The 26505-nt window shown below is 41.0% G+C and overlaps 1 protein-coding gene across 3 annotated transcripts in view; it reads right to left on the reverse strand.

Annotated features, from left to right (window-relative positions):
• Window positions 1-26505, reverse strand: part of LOC136880801 (uncharacterized) — a 740501-nt gene that overhangs the window by 326485 nt on the left and 387511 nt on the right. For all 3 annotated transcript variants that reach the window (XM_067153331.2, XM_067153333.2, XM_067153332.2), the window contains exon 3: window positions 24856-24966. In XM_067153331.2, coding sequence (XP_067009432.2) covers window positions 24856-24916 — 61 coding nt within the window. In that variant the 5' untranslated portion in view covers window positions 24917-24966. The remainder of the gene's footprint in view (window positions 1-24855; window positions 24967-26505) is intronic.

The raw sequence follows: 26505 nt of genomic DNA on the forward strand, positions 1-26505 counted from the left end.
CCACGGAAGCATCTGTACACCTCGTAGAACCTGTTGGGAGATGCGAGCAGTGTGTGGGCGGGCATTATCCTGCTGAAACAGAGCATTGGGAAGCCCCTGAAGGTACGGGAGTGCCACCGGCCGCAGCACATGCTGCACGTAGCGGTGGGCATTTAACGTGCCTTGAATACGCACTAGAGGTGACGTGGAATCATACGCAATAGCACCCCAAACCATGATGCCGCGTTGTCTAGCGGTAGGGCGCTCCACAGTTACTGCCGGATTTGACCTTTCTCCACGCCGACGCCACACTCGTCTGCGGTGACTATCACTGACAGAACAGAAGCGTGACTCATCGGAGAACACGACGTTCCGCCACTCCCTCATCCAAGTCGCTCTAGCCCGGCACCATGCCAGGCGTGCACGTCTATGCTGTGGAGACAATGGTAGTCTTCTGAGCGGACGCCGGGAGTTCAGGCCTCCTTCAACCAATCGACGGGAAATTGTTCTGGTCGATATTGGAACAGCCAGGGTGTCTTGCACATGCTGAAGAATGGCGGTTGACGTGGCGTGCGGGGCTGCCACCGCTTGGCGGCGGATGCGCCGATCCTCGCGTGCTGACGTCACTCGGGCTGCGCCTGGACCCCTCGCACGTGCCACATGTCCCTGCGCCAACCATCTTCGCCACAGGCGCTGCACCGTGGACACATCCCTATGGGTATCGGCTGCGATTTGACGAAGCGACCAACCTGCCCTTCTCAGCCCGATCACCATACCCCTCGTAAAGTCGTCTGTCTGCTGGAAATGCCTCCGTTGACGGCGGCCTGGCATTCTTAGCTATACACGTGTCCTGTGGCACACGACAACACGTTCTACAATGACTGTCGGCTGAGAAATCACGGTACGAAGTGGGCCATTCGGCAACGCCGTGTCCCATTTATCGTTCGCTACGTGCGCAGCACAGCGGCGCATTTCACATCATGAGCATACCTCAGTGACGTCAGTCTACCCTGCAATTGGCATAAAGTTCTGACCACTCCTTCTTGGTGTTGCATTTGCTGTGTCAGTCAGTGTATATATATATATATATATATATATATATATATAAGAAAACATAAAGATCCAATAATACTGTATTGAGGAATTGCCCCTTTTAATTATTATAGGGACAGATAAAGCTTCGCCTACTCCAATTCTCTGAGTTCTATTTTCTAGAAACAGAGCCACCCATTCAGTCACTCTTTTGTCAAGTCCAGCTGCACTCATTTTTGCCAGTGGTCTCCCGTGATCTACCCTTTCAAATGCCTTAGATAGGTCAGTCGCGATGTAGTCCAATTGACCTCCTGAATCCAGGATATTTGCTATATCTTGCTGGAATCCTTTTTCCTTTGTACACCGATGTTCGTACAAAACACAAGATCTTGAAAGACTAGAGATACGAAGTTCATATTCACGGGACATGATCATTAGTGTGTTCCGCAGAAAAGTTTAGTATTTCAGTCACCTAGGTTCAGCATGTGTCCCGCTGCCTAGTAGACACTGGGTTCTCCATGGGCACTGATAACTTGTTCCATGCGGGATGGCATCGATGCGTGTTAGGCGCGAATGCCGTCCTGGGGTATAGCAATCCATGCTGCATTCACCTGGTTCCAAAGTTCATCCTTGGTGATTGGCAATGAGTCACAGCGCCGCACCCGTTGTTTCACCATATGCCATTGTCGACTGACGACAAGTCCGGTGATCGGGTGGGCCAGGGAAACAGTCTGACATCCTGTGACAACAAGAAGGCACGTGTTCGTGCAGGAACATGTGGTCGCGCATTGTCGTGCTGAAATATGGCGTCTGGGGTATCGTGCTGAAAGGGTATGGCTACGGGTCCTAGGATGTCATTCACGTAGGTCAAACTGGTCACAGTGCCCTGGACACCCACCAACTGTGATCTGTGGTTGTACCCAATAACATCCCACACCACAAGACCTTGAGTTGGCGCTGTAAGTCTTGTCGAATGCAGTCAATGTGATGCATCTCCCCTGTTTGCGGCAAACCAAAATGCGGCCATCATTTTTAAACAAACATAACATGGATTCGTCCGAAAACATTATCTGCTGCCATTACAGTCCCCAGTGACGTCGTTCCATACAGCATTGCAGTAAAGCATAGTCAAAGGCAGAGAAGTGGACGACGCGCCGGTAACCCAGCCCGTAATAAACGGCGATGGACTGTCACTCCTGATAGTGTACCATGTGTTACTCTGTACCACTGTTGCTCCAGAGCCGAGGAGGACGCAGATCTGTCCTGCAGTGTCATTTGGATGAGGTGTCGATCTTCTCGGGGGTAGGGGTGGGGGTGGTCTGGGTGATGCAACCAGACCCATCTCGTCATGTTCTACGGATTTGTGCGAACCATTCTGTACACACACTTTGCACTGCCGACACACTTCGTTCCACACGAGCAGCAATTCCCGGATGGATGCATCACGTTCTTTCATGCCAATAATGCGCCCTCTTTCAAACGCATTCATTTGACGGTACGGTTCTCGCATACGTCTGCGAGGCATCATCCACGTCTGCTCAAGTCACATTGATCCATTACTTTCAGTTTATAGCGACAACGAGAGCCGCAAGCACAATTTACCAGTCGGTGGTGCGCCGAGATATCGCTGTGGACCTTGAACCTGACTACCGTCATGGTTCAAATGCTAATCATTTCTTCAGAACATACTAATGCACATGTCCTGTGAATATGAACTTCCTACCTCTAGTATTTCAAGGTGTTCTGGTTTATAAGGACATGAGTGTAATCTTCATTGGTTAAAATGAATGGCTTGGGGGTTGGGTTTGTGAGCCTTCTTCAATATTAGAATTAATCATAAGTAGGGCCCCATCTTTACAGACACACAAGTCACCTATAGGTATCAACTCAGATACAAAGTATGAATACAATTAAAAGAAGTCTTCTATATTTGCTGGTCTATTCTTATTTTCCTGGGGGTCAGCACACTATGTGGATTTGACCTAGTTTTACGGCCGAATGCCTTTCCTGACAGCGATCCTATGCGGAGGGAAAGATTCACTGTTGCGTGTTTCTGTGGTGGTTTGTAATGCGGTGTGTTGTACGTAAATGAAGATGAGTAATGAGACGAAAACAATCACCCAGTCCTTGAGCTTGAGGGATTAACCAGACGAAGATAAAATACCCCACCCGGACGGGAATCAAACCTGGGACAATCTGAACCGAAAGCCAGTATGTTCAGCGTTAACTCAACGAGCTGGCCGAATAAGGTATACAATCTTAACAAAAAATGAAAATGTGTTTTTCAATATTCATCATGCAATCATTAGTGGCCAATCCATAAAAAACGAAATGTTACGAAAATGAGAAAATTACTCCAATACTCCAAATTACTCCAATTAAGTAACAAGAGCAACATCAATCTTCCCTGAATTTGATTGAATTGATAGTCATCTTTTTTGGGAGTAAAATAAAATCCTCGTTAAGCAACAAAGTGATAAATTAATTGAAATTATTCCTTACTAACGAGGATTTAATTACAAATAAATTCCAGTTCCAATACTTTACCGTACTCAGTAGGACTAATCGCGATTGATCAACAAGCTCAAGCTGGTTATCGTTCTCTTTTATGTCCATATCATATAGTATCTGTCAGTGAAAGCGAACTGTCGCTGATGGTTAGTTGGTGAGGTGAGGATCGTTTATTTAGCTCATGACTAACATGACCAATCCGGTATATAGCGAATGTCAACCCTTCAAAAGCTGTACTTAAATAATAACATATGAGCAAGATATTTTGTAAAACTCCTCAACTGCCCACCTCCAAAATACAAACTCGAACTTCTGGTTCCTGTTATGAACCCAGAAAATGATATAGCAGCAAAAAAAAAAAAAAAAAAAAAAAAAAAAAAGTAAAAATTCCCAAGAACAATAAGGCCAGTGGAGAAGATTTAGTATCAGCAGAAACATTGAAATGGCCTGAATAGGAAATTCGGGAGGACCTGTACCATATTTTCCAGCAAATATTGGAGACAGAAAAGCTACCAGACGAATGGAAAACAGCACTGATCCACCCACTCCATAAGAAATGTAACAAACAACATGTTAACAACTACGGAGGCGTGTCGCTATTCCCAGTCGCTTACAAAACCCTCCCCAGGATACTTCTAAATGGAATTGAAGGAATCCTGGATAAGCAAGTTGGAGAATACCAGGGTGGGTTCCTGTGCTGAGAAAATCCTCAATTTGAAATCAATAATTCGCCAGAGAGTGATGAACGGCAAAAATATAGTGTTTTCGTTCATTGACTTCAAAAAAGTCTTTAACTCGGTGGACATAGAGACCCTAGATAAGACCATCAGAGTATCTGGGGTCAAAACCAAACAGGCAAACATTATCAGAGAAATCTTTACAGGCACAACTTCTAAGGTGAAATTCATGGGAGAATTGTCTGTCTTTTGAAACTAAGACAGGTGTTCAACAGGGTGACGGATTATCACCACTATTATTCAACTGTGTCCTGGAGAAGATTGTGAGAATTTGGAATTTCGAACTTGAAAATCAAGGGATAACCCCGATCTGCTCACGAAGAAAATAGGGAGGAATTAAAGTCAACTGCTTGGCTTTCGCTGATGATTTTGCGATGCTTTCAGAAAACCTAGAGGAAGTGGCCATACAGATCACCCTCCTAGAAAAGATCGCTAGCAATACGGGACTTGGGATCTCGGAAGAGAAGACCAAGTTTATGATGAATGACACACATGGACCAAATTCCTTGAAACAGAAAATGGAAGGATTCAGAGGTTTAAAAAGATTAAATACCTCGGAGAAACTATACAAGAGAACGGACTAGAGAAAGATGCTGTAGACGACCGTATCTGAAAAATAGAGAGAGCCCATAGATAAAATAAAAACATATACCACAAGAAATGCATCTCATGGAATGTCAAAGTAAGGCATTACAACACTGTAATAAAAACAGAATATCTGTATGCCAGCGAATGCCTCTCGATGAATTACAAGTTGGAGAAGCTGGAGATCGTAGAAAGAGGAATACTTAGGAAAATCTTGGGCCCAATCCAGACTGAAACCGGCTGTAAAATTCGGAATAACAATGAAGTCTACAAAAATGCGGAGAAAATTTCAGAGACCATGAAAAAGTAGAGGTTATCATTTCTTGGGCATTTGTAGAGAATGGACAAAACCAGACTAACGAAAATGCTATCCGACTGCCTGTGGACAAGAAGACAACGACACCATGGACTAAGAAAGTTGGTAAAGATCTAGAGAAGTCCAACATTCAGGAAGTTCAGGTGTTAGGCAGGAAAACATTTCGGACCATGATTAAAAATTTGGAAGGGTTCCAAGTCGAAGGAAGTGCAAAAACGGGAAGAGCCAGGATGGATTAACAGAAGAAACAGCATGGAAACCATTTGAAGGAGTTCTGGAGGAAGAAGAAACTTCAAACAAAGAAAAAAATGAAATTGTAACGTGATACTCAGTGGTCAATTCGCAAATAAAATAAGAGAAAAAAAATAAAGATCGGTTTAGAATTACCGCACTTAACGCTGGGAGTCATCCGAAAATTCGTGTAACCAGTGTCATGTACCAAACTGTGTGACGCGATGTTACCTAGCAACAGTACCTTGCGAGCTGCACAGACCATGAATCAGTATATCATGGCCATCCATCAATACTTCACATAACAGCCTGCATGGCTCTGAGGTAATATTCCGTCACACATTTTACTGAAAGACATATTTATGATCATTTGATTTTTCCAAACGGGAAATTCAATAACAATTCAAAAACATCATTACAATAGTGCACAATCTTTACTGTAATATCACACTTCCGTTGTCTCGAATACTATTTTACGTAATTGTCTTTTTCTTATGAAGTCGACAGCCCAAAGGGTTTAAATGCAAATAAATAAATAAATAAATAAATAAATAAATAAATAAATAAATAAATAAATAAATAAATAAATAAATAAATAAATAAATAAATAAATAAATAAATAAATAAATAAATAAATAAATAAATAAATAAATAAATAAATAAATAAATAAATAAATAAATAAATAAATAAATAAATAAATAAATAAATAAATAAATAAATAAATAAATAAATAAATAAATAAATAAATAAATAAATAAATAAATAAATAAATACAAATAGTATATTTCCATGCTGAAAAGTTCGTTCTCTGTATATGTTATGAATTCATATTTGATTTATTTTTATACGGTTTTATTATTTATTTAATATTGTAGTTATTCTCTTTGCATTCATAATAAATACAACTCAAGCATTTGGGGCTGTCATTATGTTACCTATAATAATCACACCTGCATTTAATTCATCTTCTGGTTTTCCGTGGTTTCCCATTTTCACACCAGACAAATGCTGGGACTGTACCTTAATTAAGGCCACGGCCGCTTCCTTCCCATTCCTAGGCCTTTCCTGTCCCATTGTCGCCAAAAGACCTATCTGTGTCGGTGCGATGTAAAGCAAGTAACAAAAAAAATCATCTTCTACAGTGTTTTACCCATACCCTGGTGGCGTCGGGGTTCGAACTATCTACCCCACACGTGGATGCGACTTTGTATTATGACTGGATGCCTTTTCTGACGTCAACCTTACGTGGAGGGTTGTATTCAATATTTCAGGTTTATTTGGTGGCTACAAACGAGAATCGATATTTAAAAGTCATATCACCAAGCAAGTGGCGACACGGCATGGGCCATGTAGCTATCGCTTGCATTCGGGAGATGGTGGGTTTGAACCCCAGTGTCGGCAGCCCTGAAGATGGTCTTTGTGGTTTCCTATTTTCACACCAAGCGAATGCTGGGTATGTACCTTAATTAAGGCCAACGGTCGCTTCTTTCACACACCTAGGCCTTTCCTTTCCCACCATCGCACGGTGTCGGTGCGACTTAAAGCAAATTCTCAAAAATCATATCGATGCCTAAGAATGAAAACATCACAAGTCGGATTTAAAAAAAAAATTGAGATATTTCGGCCAATGTTTCAAAACCTCGTGCTGAGAAGTAGGAAAACTGAACTATACTGCCCTCCGACGACTAGTTACTAAGTCTGAGTAGGCAGAATTTAGTTGTGCAGTACTCGTTGGCCATTGGCACTGATTAATCATCTCATATTTATTTGCTTTTAGTAAAGCTTATTTAAAGAAATAAAACAACTGATGAACGATAAAACTATTACATTACCTATTGGAGTCATCTAAATTAAGTAATCATTTCAACTAATTATTTCAAATTGCTTTGCGTCGCACCGTCACAAATAGGTCTTATGGCGGCAATGGAATAGGAAAGGGCTAGGAGTGGGAAGGAAGCGGCCGTAGCCTTAATTAAGGTACAGCCCCAGAATTTGCCTGGTGTAAAAATTGGAAACCGTGCAAAACCATCTTCAGGGCTGCCGACAGTGGGATTCGAACCCAATATCTCCCGAATGCAAGCTAACAGCTACGCGCCCCTAATTGCACGGCCAACTCGCTCGGTCATGTAAAATTTACTTCCACCTTTCATGAAATATGAGTTACACTAGAGTAGGCCTGTCTGGTGTTGCATTGAAATACAGTGGAATGAAAACCTCGTAACGCTTCACCGCGAACTTATTAATAACTCTTACGTCCAATAACAGGCGTATTAAACATTTTACCGAGCAAGTTGGCTGTGCGGTTAGAGTCACGCAGCTGTGACCATTGCGTTAGGAGGTAGTTGCTTCGTATCCCACTGTAGGCAGGTGTGAAGATGGTTTTCAATTGTATTCCATTTTTACACGAGGTAAATTCTGGGGTTGTACCTTAATTAAGGCCACGGTCGCTTCCTTCCCACTCTAGCCCTTTCCTATTCCATTGCCGCCATAAGACCAATTTATATCAGTGCGACGTAAAGCAAATTGTGAATTACAAAACACAAAAAAGCATTTTTTTAAGTTATCATGCATGTTTTTAAAGTGTCACTCAACATAAGTATCGACAAACATTGAATTCTAAAGAAACATATTACTGCTTCTCTTGTAAAATGATAAATCAAATTAGGTTTTCATTCTTAGGTGCCTTAGTTATCTCTCTGCTGGATATGGCGATCTGTTTACATGGCTCAACGATACTTAATTGGATACTGTGCACGAACTAACCATTGGTTGTTTATGTTAGTAGATATCATGGTAAAGTAGTCTATTGATGATGAACAACACACAACTAGCGTAAACATACATGTGAGAGAACTGGTTCGATCTCAGCTGGAACAATGTGAAAGGAACCAGCTGAGCTACACGGGGTCGCCTGGAGTAACGTGTCCGCCAGTCAGCTCTCACAAATATCGAGGAAAGTAGAGTGAGGATCTACGATCTCTATGTCAGATAATAATAATAATAATAATAATAATAATAATAATAATAATAATAATAATAATGAATTGAAATGGCGTATGGCTTTTAGTGCCGACAGTGTCCGGGGGGCATTTTCGGCTCTCCAGGTGCAGGTCTTTTTTGACTGCCGTAGGCGACCTGCGCAACCTGCGCCTCGTGATCAGGATGAAATGATGATGAAGATGGCACACCAATAAATTCACGCCCACAACGTGGAAAGGGCGTCTTTCAATGCTGACCAATGAAAACTATTGTTCGTCCAGTTCTAGGATCGTAGTATGTAAGTGCTAATGGTTTCTAAAAGACCCGCTGCAATCGCTGTTGACGATTAAGACGCCAGATACCATACCACTTGCACTACATTTACGAAATAAAAAACATACGCCTCAACCCAGGATCGACCCCTCGACTTCCTGCATGCTAACCCAAAACTCTAACCATTGCACCAATTGTACGGCACGACTAATATGTGCTGACAGAGGTAGTTACCCTACATGTGGTTACAGTGTTGCCAGATTGCCATTCTTCAACGTCCTTTTTCTGCCGGATATACCTATGTACTCGTAGGACGAACTTTTGTGAGGCACATTTTTTTTTAATTGCTGGCATGTGAGGAGTCGCGCTGCGACGCCCGAGTGCGCGAATTTCGGTTTATCCTGTATATCAGAACATAGAAAACTTAACAGAAACAAACGAGGCGATTTATATTTTTTTGATATTTATACAGAATGGATGACAACAGGTTAATCAAACAGATCTTCAAATATCTTTTTAAAAACAAGAAGTCAACAACAACCTGGATTCATGAGGTGAAGAAAGATTTGGAAAGAAACAATATAGGAGAAGAAAAAGAAGCAACAGAGAGATATTTTAGAAAGAGTTAAAAACTGAAGGATTCCAAGGTCGGTAGGGAAAGAAAACAGGCTCAAAATGGTCCTAGAAGAGGAAAAGGAGACATAGTAAGCGGGTGAAGGATTATTGGAGGAAGAGAAAAGAACAACATAGGATGAAGAATTGAAATTGGCACGTTGTCCCCATAATGGCCTAACGGAGAAAGAAAGAAAGAAAGAAAGAAAGAAAGAAAGAAAGAAAGGAAGAAAAAAAGAAAGAAAGATAATAATAATAATAATAATAATAATAATAATTGTACCGGGTGGTACATCTCCACGTCGCTAATTCAAACCTTGCGCCAGTTGAAACTCCCCTACTGGAGCAAGTCTGAACTTTATCTAATGTGTTAATTTTCAAGTTTCTCAGAAGATGTCACTACTTGGAAATTTTGAAGTTTCTGAACTGGGTCGTTTTCGATGTATTTTTGTTTTGCCTGTAGTAAGAAGTGTGAACATTCTCTTCTAGAAGACACTACTGAAGAACTACAATGGTGCACCCTAGTGCGAAGTGAAAGAACTGTTTTTTGGAGATATTTTGGTTTCAAAAGTTTGTTTCTTGTTAAATTTCCTTCTGTTATTGTTTAAGTTGGCTGTATAACCCTTTCTTTCCCCTTGTGTTGAATTTAGCCAATCCCGAATTTCTTTAATTAATTTATGACCAATCAGGTGTATCTTCCCCAAAGGGGATATGTTGCTTAACCCTAGCCAATAAAGTTCTTGTGGGAGGGTGTTCTCATTCCAAAAACGCCTCGAACTTTCCGCGAGAGTATATAAACTGCTGATTTTCGGGTCTCCGCTCCACTTCAGTAACATCTTTCAGTGTGTAAAGTACGTAGCAGGGGGCGGGAAGCGCCTCTTTCTTCGGGCAGCAGTTCATCCACGAGGTAATGGCCTTTTAATAACTTCTTTTCTTGCTAGCTCAGCAGTTTAACTCTCGGGGCAGGTCCGAAGCCTTTTCCATGTAACCTACCTTAAAAAATGTAAAGACACTCAGGTGTCAATTCTTTCTGTTTTAACTACATATTGGGATAGAGAGTGCTTAACCCTCTCGAGCTCCCACTCATATTGCATTGAGGTGAACTTATTTTTCACAACCGTTTCTTCCTTAACGTAATGTAAATTGTTTCCTTTTAAAAGTCACCTCTTTAGTATGGGATTAGCCCTTGCAGTAACGGCCTAGTGCCAAGTAGGTTTTATATAAAATGTATTAGGAGCGCAGCTTCGCCTCCTCTCAAATTGGTATTTTAGAGGCCAGTTAATTAACCTGTTTCTTTTCTTAATAGGCCTCAGTAGGTTGGGTATTTTTACCCCTGTGTATAGGTCCTTGGAGGACAGCTTGAACGTGGAGTTTGGTGTGGCCTTTGATAGGCTTAAATTTTGAGAGCGCGTTGCTCTTTCTTGAAAATTTTGATTTCTGTGTGCCTCGAGGAGGCTTTACTGTGTAATTAGGAGCAAAAGCTCCTGGGCATTATTGGGGTCTTCTGCCCCGTTGTTGAATCTTGTATATCGTAATGTTGGGCTTATAGCTCAAGAATTGTATGTCTGGCTCTCGGAGCCCAAATCTTGTAACACTGTGACTGTACACTTTCGAAGTAGTGGCCTTGCTTCTCTGTACCTGCCATGCTTGTTATTTCTTGATTTTGAAAAGGAAATATAACCTTGTTAAATTTTATCTTAACTTTAATTTCGTACTTTGAGGCCCGTTCACCCCCGCACCTTCTTTCACCTCTGCTGTTCCACAGATACCTCGGAACAATAATAATAATAATAATAATAATAATAATAATAATAATAATAATAATAATAATAATAATAATAATAATAATAATAATTGTTACGGAGATATCCGTGGTAGGTAGAGGTGAAAGAAGGTGCGGGTGTGAATGGGTTTCAAGCTACGAAATTAACGTGCAATGTAAAATTAATTTAAAATTTAACTAGGTTATATTTTCTTTTCAAAAACAAGAGATAACAATCATAACAGGTACAGAGTAGCAAAAATGTAGGTACAATATTACTGGATTCGGGCTCAGTGCCCTTACTTCATAACTCTTGGGCAATCAGCCCCGCCTTACTCCAAAAAAAATTTTAGCCAAGGGGCAGAAAACCCCATTCATGCCCAGGAGCACTGGCTCCAAACATTACACATAAAGCCTGCACGAGGCATACAGAAACAAATTTCAAAGAGCGATCCGCTCTCAAAATTGTAAGCCTATCACAAGGCCACACCAAACTCTACCTTCAAGCTGTCCTTCTAAGGACGTATTCACAGGGGTAAAATACCCAACCTACGGAGGTCTATACATGAAAAGAAGGTTGATTACATGACCTCTAAAATAACAATTTGAGAGGAGGCGAACTTGCACTCCTAATACACTTTGTTTTTAAAACCTAATCTGGCTCTGGGCCACTAACGCAAGGGCTAATCCCATACTACAGAGGTGACTTAGAGAAGAACACTTTACATTACATAAACGAAGAATAGTTTGAGAAAATAAGTTCACCTCAAAACAAATGTGAGTGGGAGCTCGAGAGGGTAGCACTCTCTATCCCAATATGTAGCTTTACAAGAAAAAGATGAAAAGAGTAATTACATTTTAGGAAAAGGTTACATGATGGAAATGCTTCGAACCCGCCGCGAGTGTTAAACTGCCAACCTAGCAAGAAAAGAAGTTATTAATAGGCCATTACCTGGTGTTGAACGGCTGAAGAAGAAAGAGGCGCTTCCCGCCTCCTGCTATGTACTTAATACACTGAAAGATGGAACAGAAGTGGCCCGGAGACCCTAAAATCAGCAGTTTATATACTCTCGCGGAAGTTTCTAGGCGTTAGGGGAATGAAAACACCCGCCCACAATGTTTTTATTGGATAGGACCCCGCAATCGATTCAAGTTGGGGGAAGATACATCTGATTGGATAGAAATTAATTTAAGAAATTCGGGATTGGCTACATGCAAAACAAGGGGAAAGAGAGGGGTATACAGCCAACTTAAACAATAACAGAAAGAAATTTAGCAAAGAACAAACATTTGAAATAAAAATTTCTTCAACAAAATAGTTCTTTGACTCCGCACTAGGTTGCACTATTGTTGATCTTCAGTAGTGTCCTCTAGAAGAGAAAGTTCACACTTCTTACTTCAAGCGAAACAAAAACACATCAAAAGTGACACAGTTCAAAAACTCAAAATTTTCCACGTGGTGACATCTTCTGAGAAAGTAGAGAATTAATAGAATAGATAAAGTTCAACCTTCCTCCAGAAGAGGAGTTTCAACTGGCGCAACTTTTAAATAAACGGTGTAGAGGTGTACCGCCCGGTACAATAATAATAACATGTCCAACGATAAATTCATGGGGAAAATCGCAGTTCTCTTCGAAATAAAAATGGAAGTAAGACAAGGAGATGGACTCTCACATTTACTCTTCAACAGCGTCCTTGAAACAGATGATACAAGAATGGGGCAAACAGAAATTAGTCCTCAAGATTCACCAACCAATCACTTTAGACCGAGAAAAATTAGCGATAGATTGCCTAACATTTGCAGAGGACCTAGCAGTCTTAACCTGAGGCATTTCAAAAGCCCCAAATCAGACTGAACTCCTGAATGAAATTGCGGAAAGCGTTGGCGTTCAGATACCTTTTGAAAAGTAAGAATACATGATCTACAACAAACAAGCAGAAAATTCTTGCAGACAAAACTTGGCAAAGTGAAACGAGTATTTCAATTTAAATGCCTCGGTGAAGCAAATCAGGAAAGTGGACTCGAAACCAATGAAATTAGGCGCTAGAAGATAGAAACTGCATTCCAACTAATCCAAAATATGTACAAGAAGAATGTGTCTCCAAGCACAAAAAATTACGACATTACAATACCGTCTTTATGGGTAAAAAACGCTAATTTTTGAACAGGAAAGCAGATATTGAACATAAAAAGAAAAGGAAGAGAATCATAAGGGAAATTCTATGCACAAAACTCGTTGACGGACTATACCAACTGAGAGGTAGACAGGAAATCATTCTATACAGGAATATTCACAGAGTAATTAGAGAGCGCAGGTTTAAGATTCTATGGATATATCAAAACAATGCATCCCGTCAGACTTACAAAATATAGTTGAATTCTACGAAAACATGAATGCAGCCAAAGCAAACACAATGGAATGGATTGGCGAAATCAAGCCCGATTTGAAACAGGCAGGAATTGAACCAACCAGATGTCGAAACAGGGTAACATTAAGATCCAAAATTCACAAATGGCAAGTTGACTAAGAGGAAAGACCAAAGAAGAAGACTGGAACAACCTGGTCTGAAGACAGAAAGGAAGCTCACAGTAAAATAATGAAAGAAGTAAGGGCACAAAGGAAGCCAAATACACGCATCTAAGTACTTTTCGCAGTCTTAATGGCGTTATTCCAATATAATAATAATAATAAACTTTCTTCAGTTTATTCCCATACTGTTATTTCTAGGACAAAGATCAAAAGTCTACAGTCGAACAAGCAATACTACTACTACTATTACCAAATGAATAACAACCAGAGGTTTGTTAACTACCGTGCGCAGAGGCCGCTACGTTTTCATTCGGAAGACGAGTAGGCTTGAACCCCATCGTCGATTATCCTGAGAATGGTTTTCTGTAATATCCAATTTTCATTGCCAGGAAAATGTTAGCGAAAGTTCTTATTCATAGGCCGGAGGAGAAGAAGAGAAGAAGAAGATAACAAGTTTGAACAAATAAAAATGCCTTAAAATATGAAATTACTAAAATGAATTAGCAACATTCACGCTAAGGAAGCAAAATTGAAAAAAACCTAAAGATAAAAAACTGGGAAGAATGATAAAATGACTTCATAAATGCACATTTGAAATGTCTATGATGCACCAGTTAAAGAATGACATGCCATCAAAATCCCGGCCTGATTATGAGTAATGGTGGATGGTAGTTATATCTAAAGTAGACTCAAGAACACGATATATTTGTTTTATAGTTTAAAAGGATTGAGAAATCTATCGAGCTGTCGGCAGGGAAAGAGAGACGAATCGCTGTCTGAGATGTGGTAGAGACCAATCAATAGGCAATCGTCCAAAGTGTTGGCGGGACTCCATTAGCTGGGGATCAATCGCATCCAAGGGGCGGGCCAACGTTCCTCACCGACCTTGTAAACTTCCAGCAGAGTCAATTGTCAGCTCCAAGCTTGTAGTGATGGTGATTCCAGGGTATGATACTCCAACACTGTGATTACTTTCAATTCCTTGTGGATGAAGGACTTAAATTATAACTGGCTGAAACCCAGTAGCTTCAATTTTAAATTAGGACACTTCCACCTGTTCAACACTTTTAAAATTTATGTAGAATTTTATTTTATCTAATTTTTACAGTAGTACCAGTTTCGGTCTTTTACTAAGACCATCCTCAGCTACAATGAACCACCTTAAAAACTATGCATTACTACAAATGATATAAATAATGAAAGCTCTGTATTATAAATTTACATTCCTAACTTTTAGGTTTCGATTTCTTGAATTAAGAAAACGATTTGAATGTCCATTATTTACACCGTAAAAACTTTTGTTTCTGTACTAAGCTTTTTTCATAAAAAACACATTAAACGCATGCACATTAAAATACAGTTTTAAGAGTCTTACTCTTCACTGAAACTTACACCAACTCTAATAGTAACTATTAAAAACTTATGCGCTATCTAATTTAGTCTTCTTGACTTCTTGTGAATGTAGCCTCTTGTTTTTAATATAATGCTATCGCTGAATGAAGTACAAATCTATAATAAACATTTTCTAAAACATCAAATATTTGAGAGACAATAGACTCCCTAAATATTTGATATTTTAGAAAGTGTTTGTTATAGATTTATTCACCGATAGCATTATATTGAAAACTAAATTATATAGTGCATAAGTTTTTAATAGTTACTATTCGAGTTGGTGTAAGTTTGAGTGAAAGATAAGACTCTTAGAGACTGTATTTTAATGTGTTTTAATGCGTTTAATATGTTTGTATAAAGGTGTAGGACAAAAACAAAAGTATTTACAGTGTAAAAATGGACATTTAAATATTATTCCTAATTAAGAAAGACGAAACATAAAAAGTTAGGAATGTAAATTTATAATACAGAGCTTTTATCATTTATGCCGGCCCCGTGGTGTAAGAACAGGGTACTTTCCTCTTATCCGGAGGCCCCAGGTTCGGTTCCCGGCCAGATCAGGTTTTTTAACCTGGACCTGAGGGCTGGTTCTAGGTCCAATCAGCTTACGTGATTAGAATTGAGGAGCTATCTGACGGTGAGACAGTGGCCCCGGTCTAGAAAGCCAAGAATAAAGGCCGAGAGGATTCGTTGTGCTGACCACACGACACCTCGTTATCTGCAGGCCTTCGGGCTGAGTAGCGGTCGCTTGGTAGGCCAAGGCCCTTCAAGGGCTATAGTGCCATGGGTCTTTTTAATCATTTATATCATTTGTAGTGATGCATTTTAGCTGAGGATGGTCTTAGTAAGAGGCCCAAACTGGTACTACTATATAAATGAGATAGAATAAAATTCTACATAAATGTTAAAAGTGTTGATAGGTGAAAGTGTCCTAATTTAAAATTAAAGTTACTGAAACTTGGAAATCAGCTGAGGAATAATGAAAGTTATAAATTATGATAGTTGAAACCCGTCAAGACATGACGGTCAATGAGGTAAATATTTATTGAGGGATTTCCTTATATGCGAAATTGCTCGTACTTTATTTTTTAACAATTTTCTTTACGTCGCACCGATACAGGTAGGTCTTACGGTGACGATGGGGTAGGTAATGTTTAGAAGTAGGAATGCAGCGAGCGTGGCACAATTCAATCGAGCACATGCCTGAACTGTCTTACAGCTAACGCGAGATGGACAAATAAACCCAGCAGCTGTTAGCAAGCGAAGATTGACTTACAAAATTTACTTAACGATTCCATACTGAAGCCTGCCGCTTGGTAGCTGTGAAAATGGGAACCACGGAAAACTATTTTAAAGAGTGCCGACAGTGCGGTTCTAACCCACGATCTCCCGAATGCAAGCTACTAGGTACGTGACCAAACCTGGTAGCCACTTACTCGCTGCATTCCTTGTCCAATTACCTTTCGGCATTATTGGAACTTTAAAATATCGCTGTCTTGACATTGAAACATTTAACCGGCCGTTGCTGAAAACTTTCTGACGTAAATAGAGAGACCTTCACGTCCCTTGAGTTTTATTGATCGAGTTACAAAATACCGAACGAATTGGAAACTGATGCCTCTTGGAAGAATCGGATGTTAAGTCAATTCAGGGATTAGAACTTCCTGTTGGGCTTATCTCTTAGAATTAGGCCCTAATCTGGTTCCATTGGGAAGCGTTCCAGTTTCTAAGGAGCATAATTATGGCTCCAGTTTTTAGAATAAGAATATGTGAAGACAAACCATTAAATGCAAGGAATTCAAGAATTATGTAGGAAATTGAAGTAGTTAGTTTTCATCTTCAGTATTAATCTGTTAACGCCTGGTGTATGGTTTTGAACTACCGGGTATAAGCCCAGTTATTTTCAAATTCATTAATTAATTAAGACTGACAAATTTAAAGAAAATGATACCTTGCGCAGAAGCGAACGTTTTGCTATAAATTACAATCACAATATCATCATGTGCTAAATTCTGGTTGGTAGTTCAATAGCAATTGGTACGTCACCATCTGCAGAGGGGTAGTCGCCGTTACCGATTTGATGCCAAAAATAAGCGAATTATAAATAATTGTTTCGCGGTAAGCATGTGGCAAAGCCTTTATGAAATCTCCCCCAAGAACAAAATTTTCCCACCGTAGGGAATAGAATGTCGTTAGCTGTGATATATTTTAGAAAAAGATCCACACACATTAATGGGTTACTATTTGCCATTGGAGCTTTATCTCGTATTGAGCCATGCTAATCGAATATAGTCAGCTGCTTTGGTATTTAGATTTAATCAAAACACCGAACTCTCATTTAAATTTAGAGGAATTTTGAATGTAATGTGCACGGTTCAACAACTGGGCAGTTAAACAGCGGCTATTCCTGTTCACGAAGTACAGCTGACCAGGAAGGCGTCTAACTGCGCATGCGTGCCTACCCTTTATCACTTTCTCTATCGTACTACCCGCTCAGCGCTCTCAAGGTTCAGGCGGCCTTGAAGTAATGGCGAGCGCTTTAACCCATAAGATGCTACTTTTTCTTTAATAATTTAAAGATATACTGTAACTTTTTGATGAATACTAATAAATAAAATCATGAATAAAATATGTAAATAAAATTACTCAAAACTTAATAAAATTAATAAGCATAATTAACCGAAATGTCCGTAGTATGGGCGCCAGAGTTCACCAGAATGGATCCCTCGAATTTAGATAAGAGCATGATAAACTTTATATCCCAGGGCGTGTACATAATGCTGCGTACTGGTACATCTGCTGCAGGCCTTACCTAACCTCCTGAAAACGACTAATTAGGTAGGAACTGCACCTAGGTTCATCAATAACACTGATTCTAAAATAGCTAACTATATTCTTAACAAATTCCGTGCATGAGCACCTCATCAACATACAACATTATACATATAATACACACATAAAATATTTCTGGAAGACTCCATATTTACAACAACAACAATAATAATGAAAATCGTGGGAAAACGAAAGCGAGAACTAAGCTACCATTTGTAGATATTCCGATGAACAATGTACATGTATGAAGATAAATACCCTTCACTGTCTCTATATCAATTCGACTTACCGATTCTCATAATCGGCAGTTATCACATCACACAGATACTGTACCTTGTACTACTGTGTTCACATATTTTAACACTTGTTGTAAAGATATATACACACGTCTGTCGATCCTCAACATAAGTTATGGAAAGTCTGAGATAGCTTTCACCAACATATAATGCTAGGCCGCCACAAGTGCTACAATACTTAATGCGCAAGCACTCTTCACAATCATCCACTTTCCACGAACATAACAAGCCTACGCTCCACGAACGTTTGAAGTCCAGTCCATTGCAGCCGTGTCATTCCAGTACCGTATATCAGCACCACTTCCTTCCCGTACAGTGCGTCCGTTGTAGTTGTAGTTATCTTCCTTCTCGTTCCTTTACCTTCACCTTTACAATCACCCTCATAATGTTCTCTCGTTGCCGCCGTATGATCCACCTTTATAGACATCAACATCCCCCTCCTCTCAGATGATACGTCTCGATTGGTGCTTGCCAGCCAATCATGAGTAAACCTCTTCTTTCCCCCAAGTTATAAACAAACACTCGGGAGTTTTACATGAATCATCAAATTTCCCTGGTACAACAACAAGCTCATCTCATCAGGCTGGGATATATACATGACTAATGGAATTTCCTGACACAAGTACATCAACAAACACTGGGGTAGCCAGATGACTCATTCAAATTACCAGAGTTATTAAAGCAATGTTTTCCCACTCGTGCTAAACAAATTACTCATACCTACATATGTGGATATCTTCCAGCTTACCAATATAAATGGCAAAATATATAAATGAAATAATAATAATAATAATAATAATAATAATAATAATAATAATAATAAAAAAAAATCGAATACTGACAATAATATCTCTAACTTCTACATATAATTCGGGGGTGTGATATATGTACTATCACAATACGGCAGGAAATTTTAATGCTTGTAAAGACACACTGCAAATCTATAGGCCGAGCTTTCGTCAGAATGCTTTACGATGTCAGTCGGTTCAGCCGTTCTCAACACTCGCGGTCACAAGAATCAGCCTAGCGTTTTAAATATATATATATAGACAGACATTACATACATCTTTTCCACTGATTTATACAAAAATTCTTTGAACAACAGGTGCATTTGCGAGTAAAAAGTGTGGCTCATATAGCAACGGTGATTTAGACCGATAATGAGATGTCTAACGGATCGTCTCCTCCAGTGTCAACCCCATTTTACAGCACTTTCGTGCTTCCTTACCTCCACTCTGAATAATGAGAGCAGGGTATAGTTCAGAGGGTATCATTTTGGGCCCTTTCGCCCCTACACTAGTTTGAAGTCCGGCTAAATGGTTGGCGTGCTGGCCTTTTGTCACAGGGGTCCCGGGTTCGATTCCCAGCAGAGTCGGGAATTTTAACCATCATTGGTTAATATCGCTGGCACGGGGGTGGGTGTCTTCATCATCATTTCATCCTCATCACGACACGTAGGTCGCCTACGGGAGTCAAATCGAAAGACCTGCACCTGGCGAGCCGAACTTGTACTCGGACACTCCCGGCACTAAAAGCCTTACGCATTTCATTTACTAGTTTGAACACAAGTCATGGCCTTGAGACCACCAATCACGTGTCGACAGCATCTTTGGAGGAGTGGGAGGCAAAGTCTTCCATTGTCACCTGCGTTCTAAGTAGGATAGATTGGTTAGCTGCATACCTGGCTGCCTTGGTCTCCTGAGCTAGCGGACGGACGTACGCGCCTCCCTCTCCAATGTCCCTCTCCTTGCCTTGACTAAGTGCTAGTCAGGCAGCTGTACTTATTAGTACAACTTCGAAAGATCTTTTGTCAGAGCTGAACACTTCTCAGTGTTCGCTTTCTGTCCTCTTTCAGGATTTATTTTCAAGAGGACCAGGATGGAGAAGCTATCATTTCCAGCAAGACCGGCCAACTACGACTACAAGAATGCCGTAGTGAGACTACAAACGGCGCTCATCTCGACGGACGCCCCAGATGTTCGACGCCCGGCGCTGTTGGTGAACAACAGGTATGGAAAGCACACCCACGAGGAGACGATTCACATATTCGACCTCTTTAGGGCGATCGCGGTGCTCATCGGGGATTCGCTCTTCGAGATCATCGGCGAGGTGATCCCTGGCTGGGCGGTCATCATCCACCCTACGGACGCAAACCGCCTCAGGAGCTACGCGGAGCTGGCACCAAGTGGTCCGACTACCAGGACTCAGGGAGCAGCTGGACGTCTCAGGCAACCAGGAGGCAGCCACCCAGATGGAGCCGAGGACAGAGGATGACGGCGGCGTTCCCGAGCGCCGCGACGGCGAGACCTCAGTTGGAATGCTGTACTTTACGAAGTACACACAGACCAACAAGGCCGCCAACCAGGAGCGTCAACCACCTGCTAAGGCGAAGTGGACGCAGACGCAGGCCTACCAGGAAGGGCCTGTTACCCGGCCGCAATCCAGGAATGCGCCCGTGACGAAGGACGGCGGCACAGCAGTGGAGGAGGACGCCCCCTGACGTTTAGAGGTTGCTGTCCAGACCCAGCCTGCCAGTGTGTCTGTCGAGCTGCAGACATCGACGTGCGCCCCACAGGACAGGGAACGCAGTCGGGTGTCAGTGCAGACCGACGCCACCGCCGCCAGCCAGGAGGAGGAAGAAGAAGAAGACGGGGACGCAGCGGAGCCACCCGCTACCCCGGACTCACCAGGCCGGGAGGAGGGCCATCAGGAAGATGCTTCTTCCCCTGCCAAGAAGAGATCCCCGGGAAGGGGAAGAAGAAGACGCCGGCCCACCAGGAGAGGACCGCCCAGCCGCAACCCAGGACTGCTCCCACGACAGCAGCCGACCGAGGAGCCAATCAGGAGAGGACCTCAGCGGGTAGCGGCAATCAGGTGAGATCGAAACGTCCCCCTCAACAGCTCTTGCAGTGTTTTCGCTGTTTGAGGTGGGGCCACCGTCAGGTTAGCTGTGGGCTCCAAGTGAGGTGCAACCGCTGTGGTGGTGATCACCACTACACGGCCTGTGCAACGCTTAAGGAGGCACCGGTGTGCGCCATCTGCGCGGGGGACCACCCGGCCTCCCATCGCAGCTGCCCAGTTTACCGGGCCATGGCGCGGGCAGAGACGAAGGAGGCCCGGCGTCATGACCCACCCCCTTCCAGGAGGCCCCGCCTCGGCGGGCTTGGCCTCATTCTCCGGGATCGGAGACTGGGTACTAGGGACTCCAAGGGGTAGCGCTCTGCGGCGGGCCCTTGTGGTACTTGTCGCATGGCTCCGCAACCGGCAAGGCCCGCGCTAGTCACAGCAGTGCCCAGACGGACTGATCCCCTGGCAGATGGAATGGCGAGAATATGGCTCATGACTGGTGCATGATACCTCTTCTCAATTAACACTACCACTGCACCTTTCCAGTCCACATCCTTGCGTGTGCTATCCAAAGATGTTAGGTTTTACATGTAGGCTCTTTCTCTTTTCTGCCTATGTGGTTTTTCTCTGACCCTTCAATACCACACCTTAACACCATCCTTCCAATAAAAACTCGCCTGGTAACGTGTATAACATGGAAACAGGCAGATACTCCTTGTATCATTTCCCACTCTTCTCAGTTATCTCTTTCTACTTAGAAACTAATAGCATGTCGGAGGGAATGTAGATTGAGTCGATTGCCACGGCGGGGGAGCGGGCTACGGGGGACCCCCGTAAAGAAGCGAGTGAGAGGCCAGACTGTACGGGAATGAAGTGGTGCGGGTACACTTACTTCTGGATATACGGTACTGGAGTGACACTGCTGCACTATACTAGACTGGACTTCAAACGTTTGTGGAACATAGTATTTTTATGTTTGAGGAACGTGGCTGACTGACAATTATGGAGTGCTTAGACACTAAGTATTGTAGCACTTGTGGCGGCCTGGTATTACATGTTGGTGAATGCTGGAAGGTGCTATATCTCAGACTTTCCAGAATTTACGTTTTAGAACGACCAGCGTGTGTTGCTCAAGTGAATATATCTTAAAAAAAGAACAAGTGTTGGAGTCAGTGAACATAGCATTATGAGGTACAATATCTGTTTTATATAATAAGTGCCGATTATGATAATCGGCAAGTCGTGTTGATACAGAGACAGTGAAGGGTACTTATCTACATATATGTACATTCTTCAACGGACTAACTAACTACAAATGGTGGCGTAGTTCTCGCTTTTGTTTTGCCACTATTTTCATTATTGCTGTTGTAATTATGGAGTCTTGCAGCAACCTTTTGTGTGTGTATTACATGTATATTTTAGTGTGTTGTTGAGGTGCTCATGCAGGGATTTTATTGAGGGTATAGTTAGTTATTTTAGAGTTATTGATGAACCTAGGTGCAGTTCCTACCTATTTAGTCACTTTCAGAATGTTTGGTAAGGCCTGAAGCAGATGTACCAGTACGCAGCTTTTATGTACACGCCATGGGAGAGAAAGAATTATCATGCTCTATTAAAATTCAAGGGATCCATTATGGTGAACTCTGACGCCCATACTACGGACATTTCGATTAATTATTGTTATTAATTTTATTAATTCATTTAATTTAAATTATTTTATCAAGTTTTTGAGTAATTTTATTTATGACCCGTTATTATTATTAACAGGAAAGTTACAGTGTGAATAGAGCCAGGTTACTTCGCATACATTCCTGAAGGAAACACGTATTTCACTGCAAATTCCCGTGAGAAGAACGAATACAAATAATAATAATAATAATAATAATAATAATAATAATAATAATAATAATAATAATAATAATAATAATAATAATAATAATAATGCATTCAACTTCCGCAGCGCAGTCAGTTGTAGTCCTTCTGTTCCCAAGATAGCAGGTTCGATCGTGGATGAGATCGATGGCATTAAACGGTTCGGCACGTTGAAGAACTCCTTTGGGACGACATTATGTGAATCCTGTGTTTCTCAAAATCTACTGTGTAGTAATTTAAGCGATCTGAATCAAATATTATTATTATTATTATTATTATTATTATTATTATTATTATTATTATTATTATTATATTATTATTACTTTCCCTTTCGATAAATCACCTTTTGATTACTAAAAGAATATTTAGATGTAAAAAGAAACATTCGGCTCCTTGGATGGATGTGCTCGGCTCCGCACCTTTCATTTCTGATAGTCCCAGGTTTGATTACCGGCTGGGTAAGCTGCGTGTGGTACGATTTCTCTAGCTTGAGAACCGAGTATTTGTATTTGCCTTAATTCACATCTACACACACACACACGCGCGCGCGCGCGCATCCCACCTTACAGTGTTGGCATCAGTAAGCATCCAGCCGTAAAACAGGCTCATGCTCACATGTACAATACAGTTCGTACCACGATCACGTCAGGGTGTGGTAATAACGGCGGAGGAAGAAGAAAAATGTCTTCCTTTTCGTGAAGTTTCTCTTGTTTTAGAAACTTCTGCTTTATGAGAACCCACATCAAACTCCATAAGAGTTGTAACCCAACTGCTGTTTGATATTTTAATAGAGAAATATCAAGCTTCGGCGTTCATTAGCGAGGTGATTGTATTGCACACGAAGTTGTTGATTGGTTTAACCGCAATGACATTTCCGTGGCTTCATGAATAAACCTTTGTCCCGTAAGTTGTGGCCAAAGCGCTGTGTAAACTATCAGTTGCAGACACGCACACGGGCTGTCGCCTACCACATACGTACCCGCAAGTATTAAAACACATGGAAACCAGACAGGCATTCAAGGCGGACTTGGGTGAGTAGCGAATTGGGTCTGGCCACAGACCTGTATACAGAGGATAGAAGCAGAATTCAGAGATAAACATAATAATCGACGATCACACCCATAAAAGTCACAAGTTTAGGTATTTGTCAACTTGCGATTACTGTGAAAAATCGTAGACATGTAGGGTACTATTCTAAATCTCCGATGTGTACTATGTTCAAGTAACTTTTATTGAGCACTCCCCTCGGAAACACTGTGGGAAAAAAGTCCATGGGAGAGGTGCACTGCTCTCTAGAATTTATGGACCGTTATTTCCGAACAGAAAGTGATAATTATGACTGCGGATAGACGTCAACAATGATTTCGGTTTAACAACTATTTCTGACGATCAACTATAATCAAAATACTTGTTCTTTGTTAGTTGAATAAACAATAGTATAGAATTCATTCGTGAACTGATAAGTAGACTCCGGATATTAGCCCGTTCTTCTGTGGTGTAGCAAGAGTAACATAAATTCTAGGGGTCCTGATGGGCCATGCCCCTAGGGTTTATGCAAGGCTCATGACATAACCGTTGTGTAGGGTGGACTATACTTGTTATGTGCTTCAATAAGTTTGCATTTTAACCTAGATGAAAATGAAAACCTACAACCTGTTTTCCAGTCAGTGACCGGGTCAGGGATGTAATGAATGAATCATATATAGGCTATTATTACGATGGGGTCGCCACTCCCAAAGTGATATATATTAATGAATGATAGATGCTACGAAATGAGAATGGAGAGTGTTGCTGGAATGAAAGTTGACAGGGAAAACCGGAATACCCGGAGAAAAACCTGTCCCGCCTCCGCTTTTTCCAGCACAAATCTCACATGGAATGACCGGGATTTGAACCACGGTATCCAGCGGTGAGAGGCCGACGCGCTGCCGTCTGAGCCACGGAGGCTTTAACCTAGATAATGGTGTTAATTTTTTATATAAGAATGTCACATCTGTTACATTTTAAGACATTTATCTGAGGATCGCCCATAATTTTACACTCTAATACACTTTAAAGGTCACTCACCATAATTCTGGATGGAGCTAGCAACGACCACCACCGAAAACAGCAGCCCCACCAGCATCATTTCCAGATTGAAAGTTCAGTACCCTCACTGCAGGATCATTGTACAATCATCTGGAAACATAGAAAAATAATTTTAGAATTAATATACCATCACAATAGGTGAAAGTAGTAAATTACAAAAGCTGTGAAAGAAAGCACATATGAAAATTCAGAACGCTTAATTTCTAATAGAAAATTGAATAGCGTGGATTTACAAATATGAAATGCAATAATGGGTGGATGCCTAATAAAATAAATAAATAAATACTAAATAATAAATAAAATAAGGAATTTCTTTTGCTATTGGCTTTACGTCGCACCGACACAGATATGTCTTACGGCGACGATAATAATAATAATAATAATAATAATAATAATAATAATAATAATAATAATAATATTCGCGAAAAAGCCCATTAGGACTACTACGCAGGGTTTCTCTTCGTCTCCAGACCAAGTTGTTCCTGCCTTCTTCTTTGGTATTTCCTCTTGTTCAACTTGCCATTTAAGAATTTTGGATTTGAAGATTACCCGGTTCTGGACATTTGATGGTGTAATTCATACCTGTTCCATATGAGTGTTCATTTCGTTAGGCCATTTCAATGCGCCTGTTTGGCTTTATTCCTGTTTTCATACAATTCGACCATTTGTTTTGTAGGTTTGCCTAGGTGCGTTCTTTTAATGTGTTCATAGAATATTAACCTACGTTTCCTTGTTTGATTTAATTTCTGCCTCTGAGTTGGTATTGTCCGTCGACGAGTTATAGGCCTAGATTTTTTTCCTTATGATTTTGTATTCCTTTTCCTCAACGTTTTCAATGTCTGATTTCCAGTTCAAAATTAGCTTTCCTCATCCATAAAGATATTCTGGTTTTACGAATTAGATTTATGTGCTTTTCGGTTTAGTCGATACGTAGTTTCAACCTTTTGGCATCTGATTTAATTGGCTTTTGGTTCGAGTCCATTTTCCTGAATTGTTTCGGCAAGATATTTAAACTGTGATAGTCATTTAAGTTTGCCATATTTTGTACCCATAATTTTTGTGCTTGTTTGCTGCAGGTCTTTTCAAAATATATCTGGAAGCCGACTTTTTCCGCAATTTCTTTCAGGAATTCAGCCTGATTTTGGGCTCTTGAAATGTCTGGGTTAAGATTGCTAGATCGTCTGCAAATGCTAACCAATCTATTGCCACTTTTCCTCTGCCTAAAGTGATTGGTCGGTGAATTTTGTGGAATATTTTCTGTTTGCTCCAGTCTTGTATCACTTCTTCAAGGATGCAGTTGAAGATTAAAGGAGAGATACCGTCTCCTTGTCTTACACCCGTTCCGATTTCAAAGCGATCTCAGATTAACCCCTATGAATTTAACCGTGGACTTAGTGTCTGTAAGTGTATGTTTTACGATTGCAAGTGTTTTCATATATAAACCTTGTTCTTTCAATATTTGGAAGTGTAATTCGCGCTCAACTGAATCATAAACTTTTTGTAATCAACAAATGTGCAGACTAAATTTTTGCTACAAATTCTGTGATGTCTTAGGATTAGCTTTAGGTTCGTGATATGCACTGGATATGGTCGCCCTGGTCAGAATCCTGCCTGATATTCTCCGATTTG

This window comes from Anabrus simplex, chromosome 9, assembly GCF_040414725.1.
Source record: "Anabrus simplex isolate iqAnaSimp1 chromosome 9, ASM4041472v1, whole genome shotgun sequence".
Lineage (NCBI taxonomy): Eukaryota > Metazoa > Arthropoda > Insecta > Orthoptera > Tettigoniidae > Anabrus > Anabrus simplex.